This window comes from Miniopterus schreibersii (assembly GCF_964146895.1).
Source record: "Miniopterus schreibersii genome assembly, chromosome: 11".
In the NCBI taxonomy this organism is placed as follows: Eukaryota; Metazoa; Chordata; class Mammalia; order Chiroptera; family Miniopteridae; genus Miniopterus; species Miniopterus schreibersii.
The window spans coordinates 3,758,063-3,772,901 of record NC_138111.1 but is presented as its reverse complement, the minus strand read 5'-3'; the positions used below and the strand labels follow the sequence as shown (position 1 = coordinate 3,772,901).

Genomic DNA, 14,839 nt, shown 5'->3' with positions numbered 1-14,839 from the left:
CCCCGCCAGGGCCCACCCACAGTCCAGGCACCATCCGAGGGGAAAAGGGGGCCAGTGCTGTTGAATATTTTAGAGAACCAAATGCATTTGGGGTTCGTGCTGAAAAAAGTGGGGTTTTATTTTTACCCTGGTGGTTCCTTGTTCCAGGAGTCCCCCACCTGAGAAACTCTCTTTAGGAAATCACCTAAAATGCGGCGAAAGCGTCACGCACAGAGATGTCCCTCGCGGTGTTTTGTGTGACGGTGAAAACTGTTAGCAGTCAGGCGTGCGCCGTCCCGGTCCCCAGGCGTGTCCTTTGTGTTTCGGTGCTGAGAAGACCCCTCGGGGTGGGAGACGGTGGTGGTTTTAATGTCATTACGCAGAGAGACGCACGTGAGACAAGTGTAGGGCCGTGAGGTTCAGCTGTCTGGACCCGGTGCCCAACGCGCCTGGTTTCCTTCCTTCCTCCTGCGCCCAGTCGTGCTGAGCGCTCCAGACACGGTGCTGATCGAGAGGAACCTGGGGAAGAGAATCGACCCTCACACCGGAGGTGAGCCCCCCCGACCCCCCCATGCAGCAGCTTCCTCGGCGGCGGAGCAGGTGACGCCCACTGAGCCCCCCTGTCCCGGCAGAGATCTACCACACCACCTTCGACTGGCCCCCCGAATTGGAGATCCAGAAACGCCTGGTGGTGCCCGCGGGCATCTCGGAGCAGGAGACGGTGCAGAGGCTGCTGGCCCACCACAGGAACATCGTCGGGGTGCTCCCCCTGTACTCGGGGATCCTGAAGGCCATCAGTGCTGACCAGCCCTGCGTGGACGTCTTCTACCAGGGTGAGCGCGGACGGGCCGTGGGTCACCGTGCGCCGTGGGCCTCCCCGTGCCAGCGTCCAGGACGTGCCCAGGGCCCAGAAGTCAAGTCATGGAGGGCCCAGGGTCCCCGTGGGGCGGAGCCCCTGGGAGCACCCCACTCGGAGACCCTGGGCTGACGTCTACACTCCATGCGGCCAGCAGACTGGACAGTGAGGGGCGGGAGGAGGAGAGGTGAGGGACGGGCTGGGAGGGACGTGGCAGCAAGTCTGGCCCTCAGGGTGAGGGGGAAGGAAGAGAAATTTTATAAAGACGGAGAAAACAGCAACACAATCCCACCCCCACCCCCACGAAGACTGAAAAACCACAGTGCAACTCGGGTGCTGTGCGTCCATGTAAAAAACCCCTGAAGCGGACAGGTGGGGGGGGTGGGAGGGGGCAGTTGAACCCCGAGACTTTGGAGCCTGGTGACCTGTGTTCAAATCCCCACCGCACCCACCACGGTGCCTTCCACAGCCCCCCAGAGCCGAGCCTCGGCCTTGCCAAGTCCCGCCTCCCCCAGGCCGGGGTGGCGACCACACGGTTCTGCGGGTCATGTCTGCGCACAGAAGCGGCTCCGCACCTGGCAGACCCTGCGCTCCCGTCGGAGAGGCGGGGCGGGGGGGGGGGGGGGGTCAGGGAGTCCTCTCCCCGCCCAGCTGCATCAGCATTTCTAAGTCTTGCCAAGCTTTGGTTGTCTCCAAGGCCAGTTATCCCTCCTGTGTGGTGACAGGTAAATGACACATAAAAATACCCCCAGGTATTTAAGACGCTTGGCAGCATACACGGGCTTTTCCTCACGTTCTCTCAGATCCTTCGAGGGAAGCGCTGTTGGGTGGGCAGGAGGTTCTGGGCTCCCCGGAGCCCCCACCTGCCCCTGGGCGCGAGTAGCTTCCCTGAGAGCCCCGCACGGCTCGGCCTGGCTCCCGCCTCCCGCTCTCCGCTCTCGAGGGTCAGCCACCGACGCCGGGTGTCTGGAAGTAGGACCGGGTGCTACTTTCAAAACGCTGGCTTACGGGTGGCCGGGAACTTCCCACGGGTTTTGCATCTCTGAAGGGTCGTCAGCCACGAACACTGCACTCAAGATAAACCACCACAGCATTTATCTTGTGCCAAGATTCTGAATTTATACATTAATTGCTTTCAAATTATTTAATTAAATTTAAAAGTTCATGTGATCGTTCATAAAGAGTTCATGCCTGGAATTGTAAATGAAAATGTGAGTGTCTGAATGTATTAATTATTATTAATTAATAATGTGGAGAAAGAAGTGAGACTTGGAAAGCAGAATTCTCTCTGTTGTTTTTTTAATCTCTCTGCAGTGCACCCAGCAGCCACATATTTTTTAAAGGAATAATTAGCTGTGGAGGCTGTCTGGGGGGTCATTACCTCTAGTTAACTTGGTTATTTACTGTAAATTAGGCGCCGTTTGTAAGCAGGCCGCTTTGCCGGCAGTGTCTGTGCTCTCCGGCTGGGCCGTCTGAGAAGAGAGAACCTTGCTAGGAGCGTTTCCTCCGGGCTGGTCCCACCGGTGGAGATGTCACCGTGCAGTGGGTTTGGGGGAGCCCCCAACCCTGCCAGCTCTGTAAGTGGGGACAAGAGGAGCTCAGCCCTCCTGGGCACGCCAGTTCGAGCCTGTCGAGCGTTTAGCTTGGCGGTGTCGAGGGTCAGCACAGCCTCGCAGGCAGTCGATTAACTCACCTGTGCCTTCAGGTCTGAACACGAGGGGAACTGTGGTGTTTCTAACGGTCCCTCCAATGAGAATCCCTGCAAAGACTTGAGAGTCAAAACCTGCACCACGAACATATTCTACTGGTTCTCAATTTTGTACCCCCCCTCCAGGGGACATTTGGCAAAGTCTGGAAATATTTGTGGTTGTCACAACCTGGGAGGTGCTGCTGGCACCTGGTGGGTGGGGGCCAGAGCTGCCGCCCAGATCCTACAATGCACAGGACAGGCCCCGCAGCCAGGACCCAGCGGCCCCAGGATCAGGAGGGCGCGGGCGCCAGCCCTGCCGCGGCTGGCGGCGGTTTCAGGGAGGCTGGGCTCCCGAGGGCAGCCTGTTGGCTCAGCCCCTGGTCGGGGTGGAGTCTATCTGCAGGTGGGAAGGTGTCACGGGGACGCCTCTAGCTGACCTTGGGCGCTGGATGGTCTGGGTCCCTGGCAGGAGGCAGGGCTGGGCAGGGAGACCCCGTTTTGATGTGGGCAGCCGGGGAGCAGGCACGGCCTGGGCCTCAGCTGGAAGGCAGCTCCCCTGGTCAGGGCCTGGCGACCCCCTTTCCCGGCCTCCTTACCTGCCTTCACTCCCTCTCCCCGTGCTCCGTGCTCGGGCAGGAGGTGGCCGGGTTTGACGTTCAGTGGCTTTGGCGTGGGGGTTTTGCCCTGTGCGGTCGCCTCAGTGTTGGCGATGCTCCCGTGTCCCCACTTCTTTGTTCATCCAGTCTCAGGGCGCATAGCTGCAGCCACCCCTCCCGGGCCTGTTGGATGGCCGCCTCTGTGGGGACTCCCAGCAAAGTTGGTGTCACTGGAATGTGGCTGCAGTTATTGTAACCAATTCCCGAGTCCTTTGGAAGCCCCGAGGGCCGGCCCCGCATGGCCCGGTGTGGTCACCAAAGCCCGTCCTGCCCCTAGGAGGCCGGCCTGGTCCGGCTTCAGGTTAGAGGCCTGGCCAGCAGGGGTTCAGCTGGGAAACACCCCGATGCAGTGGTGCACATCGTGGGTCCTGGGACCAGCCCCCCACAAAGCAGCCAGCCAGCCCCTCCCATCTGGGTGCCAGGCCCGAAGCCTAACCCCTTCCCCGCAGCCTCGCCCTGCTCGGCAGGCCCAGGCCGGACACAGGAGGTTTCCACGGAGCTGTGAGGAGAGGGAGAGTCCTGCTGGGGAAAGAGCCCCGCACGGTGCGGAGCGGCTTCCCTCTCTGGGACCTGTGTTAATTCTCCTTCCTCCTGTCTTCCAGCTCTGACCTACGTCCAAACCAACCATCGATCCAACGCCCCGTTCACCCCGAGGGTGCTGCTCTGCGGGCCCCCGGGCAGTGGGAAAAGCCTGCAGGCCGCCCTCCTGGCCCAGAAATACGGCCTCATCAACGGTGAGTGCCCGGCCGCCGCTTCCACGGCCTCCCCGGCGCCCGCCCTCCAGAGCGCTCCCCGGTATGGGGGTGGCGAGGAGGGACCAGTGTCGCCTCTCCCTTGCTCCCTGCTCTGAGCAGTTTTCAGGGAATCCACCTGTGCAGGGACAAGGTCCCCTCCTCCCAGGGGCAATGCTGTGAACACACTGCCCAGTGAGGACAGGGCCGGGGCCCGGGAGCCGGGGCAGTTTCTAGCCGTCCTTTATTGCCCCTGCCGCAGTGGTTTCCTGTGCTCCGCCCCAGGGGGGCCTCCCACCAGCGCCCCAGTCTCCTCGAAGCCTGAGCCAGCTCCTGCGTTATAGGGCCTGCTGTTTGTTTATACTCCCTGGTCTCCTTTGGCTCCCCAACCCAGGTCAGTGTGTTTACAGGCAAACAGTTTCTGAACCAGAGGAAGGCTCGCTCTGCACAGTTTCAATAAATATTTCACCAGGAGGAGAGAGAGTATTGAAGTCAGCCCTCCAGGTCCTTCCCAGGTGGTCCCCGGCTTGGATGCCAGCCTGTCTTCAGGAGGGAGGGGCTGCAGAGGACCCGGCGTGGCTGGGGGAGTTCGGGCGCCGGCCCCAGCCAGCGCTTCAGCAGCCTAAATAGCCTCCGCTGCATTTACGAAAAAACAGGAACCTGCACCCCAGCATATAAATACATGCTCCCCCAATTATGCATACACACCACACCGATAAGCGTGTATACACACACACACGCACACACGCACACCACCCCAGAAGGATCACGTTTTCAATAAAAATGCTTTTCAATTATGCCTCCCACAACTTAAAATTCCGAAGACACTGAGACTAGCCAGGAATTAGTGACAAAAATCATACCCACAGAATGAAGACAGAGAACTGAGCCAGTCATTCCGATTCGTAAGGAAACGTGCGAATGGTAGTGATGTTAGTATTTTGCTAAAATTTCTAAGCGGTCGTATTCTCATTGATTAGTGTGGAAAAATAGTCCAGACACTTTAGGATTAAAAATGCTTTTGCTGGCATCAGTGGGTTTTTTTAAACCATCACTCAGAGAATTTCTTCTCCTTTGATTCCCCCCCTTTAAGAGCATTAGACTGAATTTCCAGCTCTGGTTGGCTTTTTCGTGGGAAGGAGCAGCAGTCGGCTTGCAAGCGGCTGCACGTGTGTCGGGCTGCAGGGCTTCCTGCCATGTGGGGGGACGTGAGGGTGGGTCTCACAGCAGAGGGTGGCTGAGCCCCAGCCAGCAGCCCTCACCGTAGCCCCGCTTTGCTTAAGTCGCCCTCACCGCATCTTATGTTGTTCATGCAGACACTCTCACTCAAGACAGCTTCTCTTTAATCTTATTTTTCCATTGCTTTTCTAGAGAGAGAGTGGAAGGGGTGGGGGAGAGAAACATCGATGTGAGAGAGACACATAGGCCGGTTGCCTCCCGAATGTGCCCCGACCTGGGGCGGGGAGCGAACCTGCAGCCCAGGTATGTGACCCTGACGGGGAATCGATGCTCAGGTGCGCAGGCCGATGCTCTCACCACGGAGCACGCCGGCCAGGGCATTAATTTTATTTTTCAGTTGCAGTTTACATTCAACATTATTTTGTGTTAGTTTCAGGTGTGCAGAATGGGGGTTAGGCAACCGGGTAAGGAAAAGCAATGTTTCAGGTAAATTGTTTTCGGTGCACCAATGAAGAAGTGAAATTACCAGGCTAGATCTTTCTAAAAATGAAACTAGAAAAGCTCATCAGGGCTTTTGCTTTGTCCCAAAGAGCCATTTGGGGGGGATCTTCTCGAAAATTGAGCATTTGGAGACCAATTCAGAAAGTTCTCATTTCTCCAAGGTGCTCTTGATAAACGCAAGACATCACAAGCTTCCCATAAACCAATTTAAGGGGACTGCTGTTAACAAGACGAACACCGCGCGGTCCGTAGAGGTTTGCGGAGGCCTGTCTGCGCCCGGAGCCCCTGGCACTGCCGCCCCGCAGGGCCACCCCCTGGCTGGGTCTTCATCCCCGCATTTATGAACCTCTGAGTCCTGGGAAAACACCTCCAAACAGACACACACCCCAGCGCCCACTCCAACAAGGTTTACTGAAAGTCTCCGGGATACGAGTGGGCTCAGTGTTTTGACAGAAAGGCCACTGTTGATTAAGATGCTCTGTTGATTAAGACCCTCTGCCCGGTGCCTTCACTCCTGGGGTTTCACGTTATTGAAGCGCTCATTTATCGTGCACGGTCCACAAAAAGAGACGTCAGAGGGCCGGTTACGTCAGTCAGGCTCAGCGCAGGCAGCCGAGCACCGGGCAGCCGTCCACCAGAAACCCGAGAGCGACTTGCTGTCCGGGGCGCCTTGTTAAGCGAGGGAGGGCGGAAAGCGACCTGCTCAGCAGTGTCAGGGGCGACCTCGTTTTTGTTCAAAAAGCGTGCTGGTCTATGCCCAGAAAAAAACCTGGTTATTTCTGTAGAGTGGTGTATGACCCAGCTCTGATTTCTTTTGTTTTGTTTTGCAATGAGCATGAATTTTCTAACCAGAGACAACCACAAAGGATTTCCTTAAAATATTAATGGTTCGCTACAGCGCTGAATGCAGTTCACGTTGCCGGGTGCACAGAGCGGGCGCGCGTGAAAAAGTAGGAGGGGAACCTGAGGGTGCAGCGTGGCCCTGGCGGGCCGGCCTGGGCCTGGGGAGCGAGCAAAGCGAACTGCGGCTGACCCCACGCCGCTGCGGGCCCGACTGCGCCCCAGCCTCGGTCCTTTGAACCTCCCGGAGAGAGGAGACCGTCACTGCCTGTTCTTCAGGGAGCCCGGTGGCGCCAGGCGGCTGTGGCAGGGGCTCTAAGCCGTTCCTCCCCAATACAAGCAGTGAACACTACGTGTCCGCCCCCGACCCTTCTCGCAGCATTTTAGGAGGTTCTGTTTTGTCAGCCGGTTCAGAGTATTTTCTAATCTCCCTTGTGGTTTGTTTCTTGACCTATGTATTATTTAGAAGTGGATCGCTTCATTTCCAAAAATTTGGGGATGTTCCAGGTTTGTTCTTGTTACTGATTCCACACTTAATTCTGCTGTGGTCAAGAACACACCCTGTGCGATTTCAGTCCTCTGAAACGCATCGGTACTTTTTTACGGCCCCGCACGTGGTCTGTATTGGTGGCTCCCACGAGCCCTGAAAGGAATGTGTGTCCTGGTGCTGTTCACAGTGTCCTACAAACGTTAATCAGGACAAGGCGTTTGGGAGCGTTGTTCAGATCTGTGTTTTTCACGATCCCTCCTCTCTCGTTGTTTCAGTTACTGAGGGGGTGCGTTAAAATCCGCAACTCTGACTGTGGTTTTGCCTGTTTCTCTGCCAGCCTTCGCTCCGTGCAATTGGAAGCTACGGTATTAGGTGCACATACAGCTAGGATTTCCCTGTCTTCTTGGTGAAATGACCCTTTTGTCGTTAGGAAATGTCCCTGTGCGTCTAGTAATATACTCACTTCCCTGACGTCTGCTTTGCTTATTAGCGCGGCCATGCCAGTGTCTGGATGGTATCTCTTGGGAGCTTTTTCTTTTAAACTGTCCATGTCTGATATTTTAACTGTGTCTTGTAGACAACACAGAGCTGGGTCTTGTTTTCTAAAAAACTAGCCTGATATTCTTCTGCCTTTCTGTTCCATCCATGTCCACGTAAAGTAATTTTCATACGGTGGGGGCAGGTCTGCCACCCGGGTTTTTTCATCTGTTTGTGTTGTCCTTTGTTTCTCCTCTCCTGCTAACTTTTGGATTACCCGGATATTTTTTATTATTTTTTTATTATTTTTTTATTTATCTTTATTGTTGAGAGTATTACAGGTGTCCCATTTTTCCCCTCAATTGACCCCCTCCCCCTTGTTCGCACCCCCTCCCCAGGCCTTCACCCCGTCATTGACTGTGTCCATGGGTTATGCATATATGCATATAACTTCTTTGGTTAATCTCTTCCCACCCTCCACCCCCTTCCCTCTTTCCTCTGAAATATGATCGTCTGTTACATGCGTCAATGTCTCTGGATCTATTTAGTTCATCAGATTGTTTTGTTCATTAGCTTCTTCTTATAGAAGACCCTTCAGCATTTCCTGTAGTGCTGGTCTGGTGGTGATGAACTCCTTTAGGTTTTCCTTGTCTGAGAAGCTCTTTATCTGACCTTCAATTCTAAATGATAGCTTTGCTGGGTAGAGCAATCTTGGTTGTAGTTCCATGTTTTTCATCACTTTGAATATTTCTTGCCACACCCTTCTGGCCTGCAAGGTTTCTGTTGAGAAATCAGCTGACAGTCATATGGGTGCTCCCTTGTAGGTTACTAACTGCTTTTCTCTTGCTGCTTTTAAGATTCTCGCTTTGTCTTTAACCTTTGGCATTTTAACTATGATGTGTCTTGCTGTGGGCCTCTTTGGGTTCCTCTTGTTTGGGACCCTCTGTGCTTCCTGGACTTGTAAGTCAATTTCTTTCCCCAGGTAGGAGAAGTTTCCTGTAATTATTTTTTCAAATAGGTTTTCAATTCCCTGGTCTCTTTCTTCCCCTTCTTGCACCTCAATAATATGAATGTTGGGCCTCTTGCAGTTGTCCCAGAGGCTCCTTATACTATCTTCATATTTCTGGATTCTTTTTTCTTTTTGCTCTTCTGGTTGGGTGTTTTTTGTTTCCTCATGTTCCAAATTGCTGATTTGATTCTCAGCGTCCTCCACTCTACTGTTGATTCCCTGTAAATTATTCTTCATTTCAGTTCCTATGGCCTTCATTTCAAATTGGTACTTTATTATGTCATCGATGGTCTCAGTTGTTTCCTTAATAATCTGCTTAAACATCCTTATAAACAGAATTCTGAACTCTGTATCTGTTAGCTTGCTTGGTTCTATTTCATTTAGTTCCTCTTCTAGAGATTTCTTCTGTTCTTTCCTTTGGGACATGTTTCTTTGACTCCACATTTTGGCTGCTTCCAGGTGTTTGTTTCTATGTATTGGGTAGAGCTGCTATGTCTCCGGGAATTCGTAGAGTGGCTTTGTGTAGTAGGTGTCCTGTAGGGCCCAGTGGCTCAGCCTCCCCAGTCCCCTGAGCTGGGCCTTCTAGGTGCTCCCCTGTGTGGGCTGTGTCACTGTCCTGTTGTAGTTGAGCCTTGGTTGCTATTGGCATCCATGGGAGGAATTGACCCCCAGGCCAATGGGCTGTGAACACCAGCTGCAACTACAGCCAAGGAGCTGCTGTGCTGGAGACACCCCTATGGAGCAGGATTTACTTCTGTGGCGCTTTGGTGTTCACCAAGTGCGCCCCTTGAGTGTCACTCGTGGATGTGGTAGGGTTGTAATCCAGCGTGGTCGAATCTGACCACCAGGTGCACTGTCTCTGAGGCCTCCCAGGAGGTGCAGAGTCAGCCTGTGCCAGTGCCTTGCCCAGGGCCACCCAGCATGAGCTACACAGCAAACCGTAGTTGGCCGCTACTTGTGCTGGGCTTGGAGGTGCCCAGGAGAGGCCAAGCTATGAGCCAGTGCAGCTGCCGCTAGTGCCAGGCCTGGGGCCACTTATCAAGCTGTATGGTGCCCGCTGCTGCTTGTTTGAGAGATTTTAGGAAAGTCCTAAGCATGAGGCTCCAGAGGCCACTTGCAGAGAAAAGTCCCTGGAAATGGCCTGGATGAGCTGCAGGTGGGGAGGGCGGGGCCTCCGGGAATCACGGGGCGGGGCCAACGGTGGGAGTCAGGTTTTGGCGATTCAAATATGGCGCCTGCCTGCCGGGTGTGTGCGGGGAGGACTCACCACAGGAGCCATGGCCTCCGCCAGCCCTTCTGCCTGGGAGGAAGCCGCCCTCCAGCTCTGGCCCCAATTCCAGGCAGGTTGGTTCCTCCCCGGGTGTCCCGGGTCCTTTCCGGCTGCTCCCGGCGCTGGGCTCAGAGGGAGCGTCCGAGTGAGTCCGTGCCGGGCCCTTTAGAGGAGCTGCTGGGGCTCCCGGAGCCTCTGTGACCCTCAGCCACAGTCCCCGCTGGTTTCACAGCCCAAAGTTATGGGGCTTCTCTTCCCAGCCCTGGAGCAGCCCTGGGCTGGGGGCCCGATGTGGGGCCGGGACCCCTCCCTCCTCCGGGAAACCCCCACCGCCGAGCTGCCCTCCCGGCTTTAACCCGCCTCACCGGGTGTGGGCCCACGGCCGCGTCTGTGCGATTCAGCCGCGATTCAGCCCCGCCCGCCCGCGTCTCCGCCCCTCCTCCCGGTCTCCGTGCTTCCTCAGGTCCCTGGCTGCGGGGCTTCTGTGCAGCCGGATCTCAGAGGCCCTGAGCGACGGCGGTTCTGTATTTTAGCTGTACGTTGGATGTGGCTGCGGGAGGCGGCGGGGCAGCTGCCCCCTGTGCCGCCAGCTTGTTTCTCCTACCCGGGTATTTTTTAGTAATCCTTACCGCAGTCTCTCTTGACTTAATATCACACCTCTCCGTGCATAACATAACCTCCCAGCGGGGTGTCCCCTTTCGCCCTGCCCCGTCCTTTGTGCTCTTGTCAGGCACGTTGCCTGCACTCACCTCATACGCTCTTCAATGTGCTGTAATTGCTTTCACTTCATATAGTCTCTTTTTAAAAGTCAAGAAATGCGGGGGAGAAAGGCGCTTGCGTACGCCTACATGTCAACACTCTTCTGTCTTTTGTGTAGATCCAAGTCTCTGTCTGTTATCATTTTCTTCCGGACTAAAGACCTTCCTTTAACATTTCTTGTAGTGAAAGTCTGCTGGTGACAAATTCTCTCCGCTTTCGTGTCTGGAGATGTCTTTGTTTCACCTTCATTCCTGGACGGTGTTTTTGGTGCACATGGGGCTGTGACAGCTGCCGTCGCTCAGCACGTTAAGGGTGTCGCTCCGCTGTCTGTGGCTTCCGATGCGGCCCCGGGTGATTGTTGTCCTTGTTTCCCTGTAGATAAAGCATCCTTCCCCACTCTGACTGCTTTTCCTATTTTCTCTTTGTCTTTGGTTTTCAGAAACTTAACTGTGATGCATCAGGGTGTGGTTTCCTTTGTGTTTGTTCTTCGTGGGTCTCAGAGATTCTTGGATTTGTGCGTTCATGTTTTTCATCAGATTTTGAAATTCCTCTGCCATATTTTCTCACATATTTTTGTCTTCCTCTCCCCACCCCTCTCTCTTCTTTCTGGGACTCCAATTACATGTATGTTAGACTTTGGATATTATTCTCCAGTGCTCTGCTTTTTGTTTCCATCCCCTCCTCCAACCCCCTCTTTGCCTCAGTTTGGATACTTTCTAGGACTGTTTTTCCCATCTCCAAATTCACTACTTGCAAGCCCATCCTCAGTGTTTTCCAGTTCTAGAATTTCATCTGTGGTTTTTTTGTTTTTTGTTTTTTTTATACTTTCCATTTCTCTGCTGAGATTTACCCGTCTGGTGACTCATATTAACTACCTTTTCCTTGAAGTCTTAAACATATTTATAGTAGCTGTTTTGAAGTCCTCGTGCACTAATTCTGACTTTTGTGTCATCTCTTGGTCTGGTTCTATGGCCTCTTTTGTCCTTATAGGGCTCACTTTTTCCCTGTTTTTGTGGCCTCTCAGGTAGTTTTTTATTGCACGCTGGACATTGTGGTTCTCACACTGCTGAGAGCCTGGTTTGTGTGTCTTGCTTTAGGAAGACTGAGTGTAAAGGGGTTGGGTTTTATCACACGGTGAATCCAGTGCAAGATCCACTTGACCCCGTTGAGGCTTCTATTCAGTTTTGTGAAGGTGGGGCCAGACTGAACTCACTCTGGGGCTGGTGTCTCTCTACACCACAGGCATGGCCTCCTGGAGTCTCAGCTCCGTGTCGGGGCGTCCGGCTGTCAGAATGCCGGCGTCTCCCGCGCCGTGTGAGCCTCCACTCAGCTCACGGCTCCCCGGCAGCTTTTACCCTCCGGGCCTCGTGGGGTCTCACCCCACACGTGTGCAGCTTTGCCCAAACCAGGGACTCCAGTGGACCCCCCGCAGGTCCCTGGGACTCCTCTCTGCACAGCTCCCTCCTCTCCATTACCCTGCGCCCGGAACTCCGGCTGTCTCAGAGCCCAGGACCCGATCCTTGCTTCCCGCTCACTGTCTGGTCTCCGCTTCTCCTGTGCTGCCGTTTGGAAAGTGACCATGGGCAGGAAAACCAGGGTGGATGTGGGGCTCCGTGTGTCCCTCCTCCTAAGAATCACAGCCCTGGTGTCCGCTGTGCCTGGGAAGAGTTGCTTCATGTTGTTTCACAGCTTTTTAGGATAGAAGATAGCCGTGATGCCTGTTCCCCCTTCATGGCCAGAACTGAAGCTAAGCATGGGTTTGATGCCACACAGACCTGGGTTCGAACCCCAGCGGTGCTGCTAACAGGCTCCGTGACCCAGAACAGGGGACTTCACCTCTTCGAGTCCCTTTCCTCACCCAGAACCAGCAGGTTGTCATGAGGGCTAAGACAAAGCCCGCCTGGCACGGCGCCCGGCACCTGGCACATGGAGAGGTCCCGGTGACCAGCAGCCTTTGCTCTGCTCCTGTTTCCCTGAGCGAGTGAGGCTGCGGCCGTCCGAGGACAGTCACTGCTGTCGTCTCCACGTGAAGGTAGCCTGTCCTCACTGAGGACGAAGTCTGGTGACGGTTGTTGTCTTAAGCATTCACTTCATTCAGTGAATTTTAGGATTGTTGGTTTGTTTGTTTCTTTAATATTGGAAGAAAACTCCTTGGCCTTAAGATTAAGAAAAGCAAGATTGTGCAATTAACAACTCACGAAAATATAGCTCGAACCTTCAGCTTTGGCTGCTACAGGCTTTCATTCCACACTTCTTGACCGACACCCCTGCGTGTTGGCCTTGGCTGAGGTCTAGAAACACCTCGTGGGGGCTCGTGACAGAAAGGCCCCAGATTGCTTGACTGTGACTCCAAAGGGGGTTACAGCAAGGTCAGGGTGCTCCCGTGGTCGGGGTGTTCCCATGGTCGGGGTGTTCCCGTGGTCGGGGTGTTCCCGTGGTCAGGGTGTTCCTGTGGCCAGGGCTCTCCTGTGGTCAGGATCCCCCGTGGTCAGGATCCCCCGTGGTCAGGGCTCCCCCGTGGTCAGGGCACTCTCCTGGTCAGGGCTCTCCCATGGTCAGGGCTCCCCTGTGGTCAGGGCTCTCCAGTGGTCAGGGCTCCCCTGTGGTCAGGGCTCTCCAGTGGTCAGGGCTCCCCCGTGGTCAGAGCTCCCCCGTGGTCAGGGCTCCCCCGTGGTCAGGGCACTCTCCTGGTCAGGGCTCTCCCATGGTCAGGGCTCCCCTGTGGTCAGGGCTCTCCAGTGGTCAGGGCGCTCCAGGATGCCGCCTGAGTCACAGGGGGGCCAACAGGGCACATTCCCTCCAAGAAGTCATCCCGTGGGAGCACCTCGCTGACTGGAAGCAGCGTCTTCCCCGCCACCCCAGCAGGAACAGTGAGAGGAGAGCACGCGGGGCACGTTGCTGGGCCCACGCGGTTCCCCAGCCGGACGCTAGCCCTCGGCCTGCCAGAGCCCCGCTGGGAGGCTCCGGGCGCACCCAGGCCCTGCTGTGTCTTCCCCACACCGTCCATTTTTAACACGTTCTTTGCCAAATGAATTCTTTCTCATTCTGCATCTTCCTCCTCGGTCTCTTATTTGCCAATTCCTTTTTAATATTTCCTTTCCTGGGACACACACCCACACTCGGGAAACCCTTGCGTGTCTCCAGCGACCCTTCCCCTCGCGGGCAGCACTCTTTCTTTTCTTTCTTGTCAGTCTTCCTCCTGCTGGAAACGTAATGGGCGCCTTTCTGTTCCTCTCTCCAGTCTGCTGTGGCCAGCTGCTGAAGGAGGCCGTGGCCGACAAGACCATGTACGGCGAGGTCATCCAGCCCTATTTTGAAAAGGAGCTGGCAGGTAGGCCACCCCTTCCACAGCGGCTCTGGAGAGAGCGCCCCCGGGGGCGCGCTGAGCACCTGGGGGCTCAGGTCCGGGGAACAGCCGGAGATGGAAACGGCTCCCCTGTGAGCAGAGGCTTTAGTGGCTCCCTGGTGGGGCCTCGGCCCGATCCACGCGAGGGGCTTTGCGGAGCCACTGTCCTCACTGGCGGTTTGGAAGGTCCCTGTTTCTCAACACGTTGCTTCCCGGAACCGACGGCGCAAGGCGGAGGCCACGGAGCGCCCACGCCTTCGTTACTCCACGCGCGGGAAACGCCGTGGCAGCTGTTCCCACCTAGTCAGCAGTCGGGGTCCAGGCGGCTGCGCAGGTGCTGCTGCTCCTCACAGGGTCTCCCCCCGCCTGTCTGGCGGGGGAGGCTGGACCAGATGATCTGTCCAGGCCCCCCACCCATGATCGCCAGTCCTAGTATCCACCTGAGGACGGGAACCTTTGAGGGATTCTAGTCCAGTTTCCCGCATCCACAAATGAGCCACGGAGGGGGACGGGCCACTGAGGCCACTCGGCCAGCTCGTGTCTGGGCTTCCCTGGTCCCCGTGCCTTCCTCGGGCGGAGCGTTTTCCGTGCCCCACACCTTCCTCCTGGCGGAGCGCGGTGCCCGCGTGCTCGCAAACACGCGGCCGCCTTGGGGCAAACGGACAGACCAGGCCGCAGGGCCGCCCGCCCACTGCAGCTGGGACTTGTCGCTCTGTCAGCGTCCTGAGTGCGCCGTCCTCCCGTCTGCCGTCTCTGGTGAGCCCTGCTGTTCATTTCCATTGCTGCGGAAACAAACTTAGTGCTTTAAAGCAGCTTGAGTGCGTCATCTCCAGGTCCCGGAGGTCAGGAGCCCTAACGTTGGTGTCGGCCGGGCCGGGTCCTTCCTGGGGCTCTGGGGAGACCTGCTCCCTAGCCCGTCCCAGCTCCCCGAGGCCCTTCCCCCCACGTCAGCCAGCAGCTCGGCGTCTTCCCATCTTTCTCCCTCTGGCCCCGAAAACGAAACCCACAAGCCTTTTTGGTGATGGCCGCGAGGCAGGGCTGTTTTCTGGTTTGGTG

General features: G+C 55.9%; 1 protein-coding gene across 6 annotated transcripts in view; it reads left to right on the top strand.

Annotated features, from left to right (window-relative positions):
* The window catches only part of AK8 (adenylate kinase 8), an 80,034-nt gene that overhangs the window by 22,482 nt on the left and 42,713 nt on the right, over window positions 1–14,839 (top strand). For 5 of the 6 annotated variants that reach the window (XM_081151234.1, XM_081151231.1, XM_081151230.1 and 2 more), the window contains 4 exons: window positions 458–529; window positions 612–812; window positions 3,784–3,915; window positions 13,679–13,768. In XM_081151234.1, the coding sequence (XP_081007360.1) occupies window positions 458–529; window positions 612–812; window positions 3,784–3,915; window positions 13,679–13,768 (495 nt within the window). The remainder of the gene's footprint in view (window positions 1–457; window positions 530–611; window positions 813–3,783; window positions 3,916–13,678; window positions 13,769–14,839) is intronic. The other variant, XM_081151233.1, reaches the window with a different exon arrangement.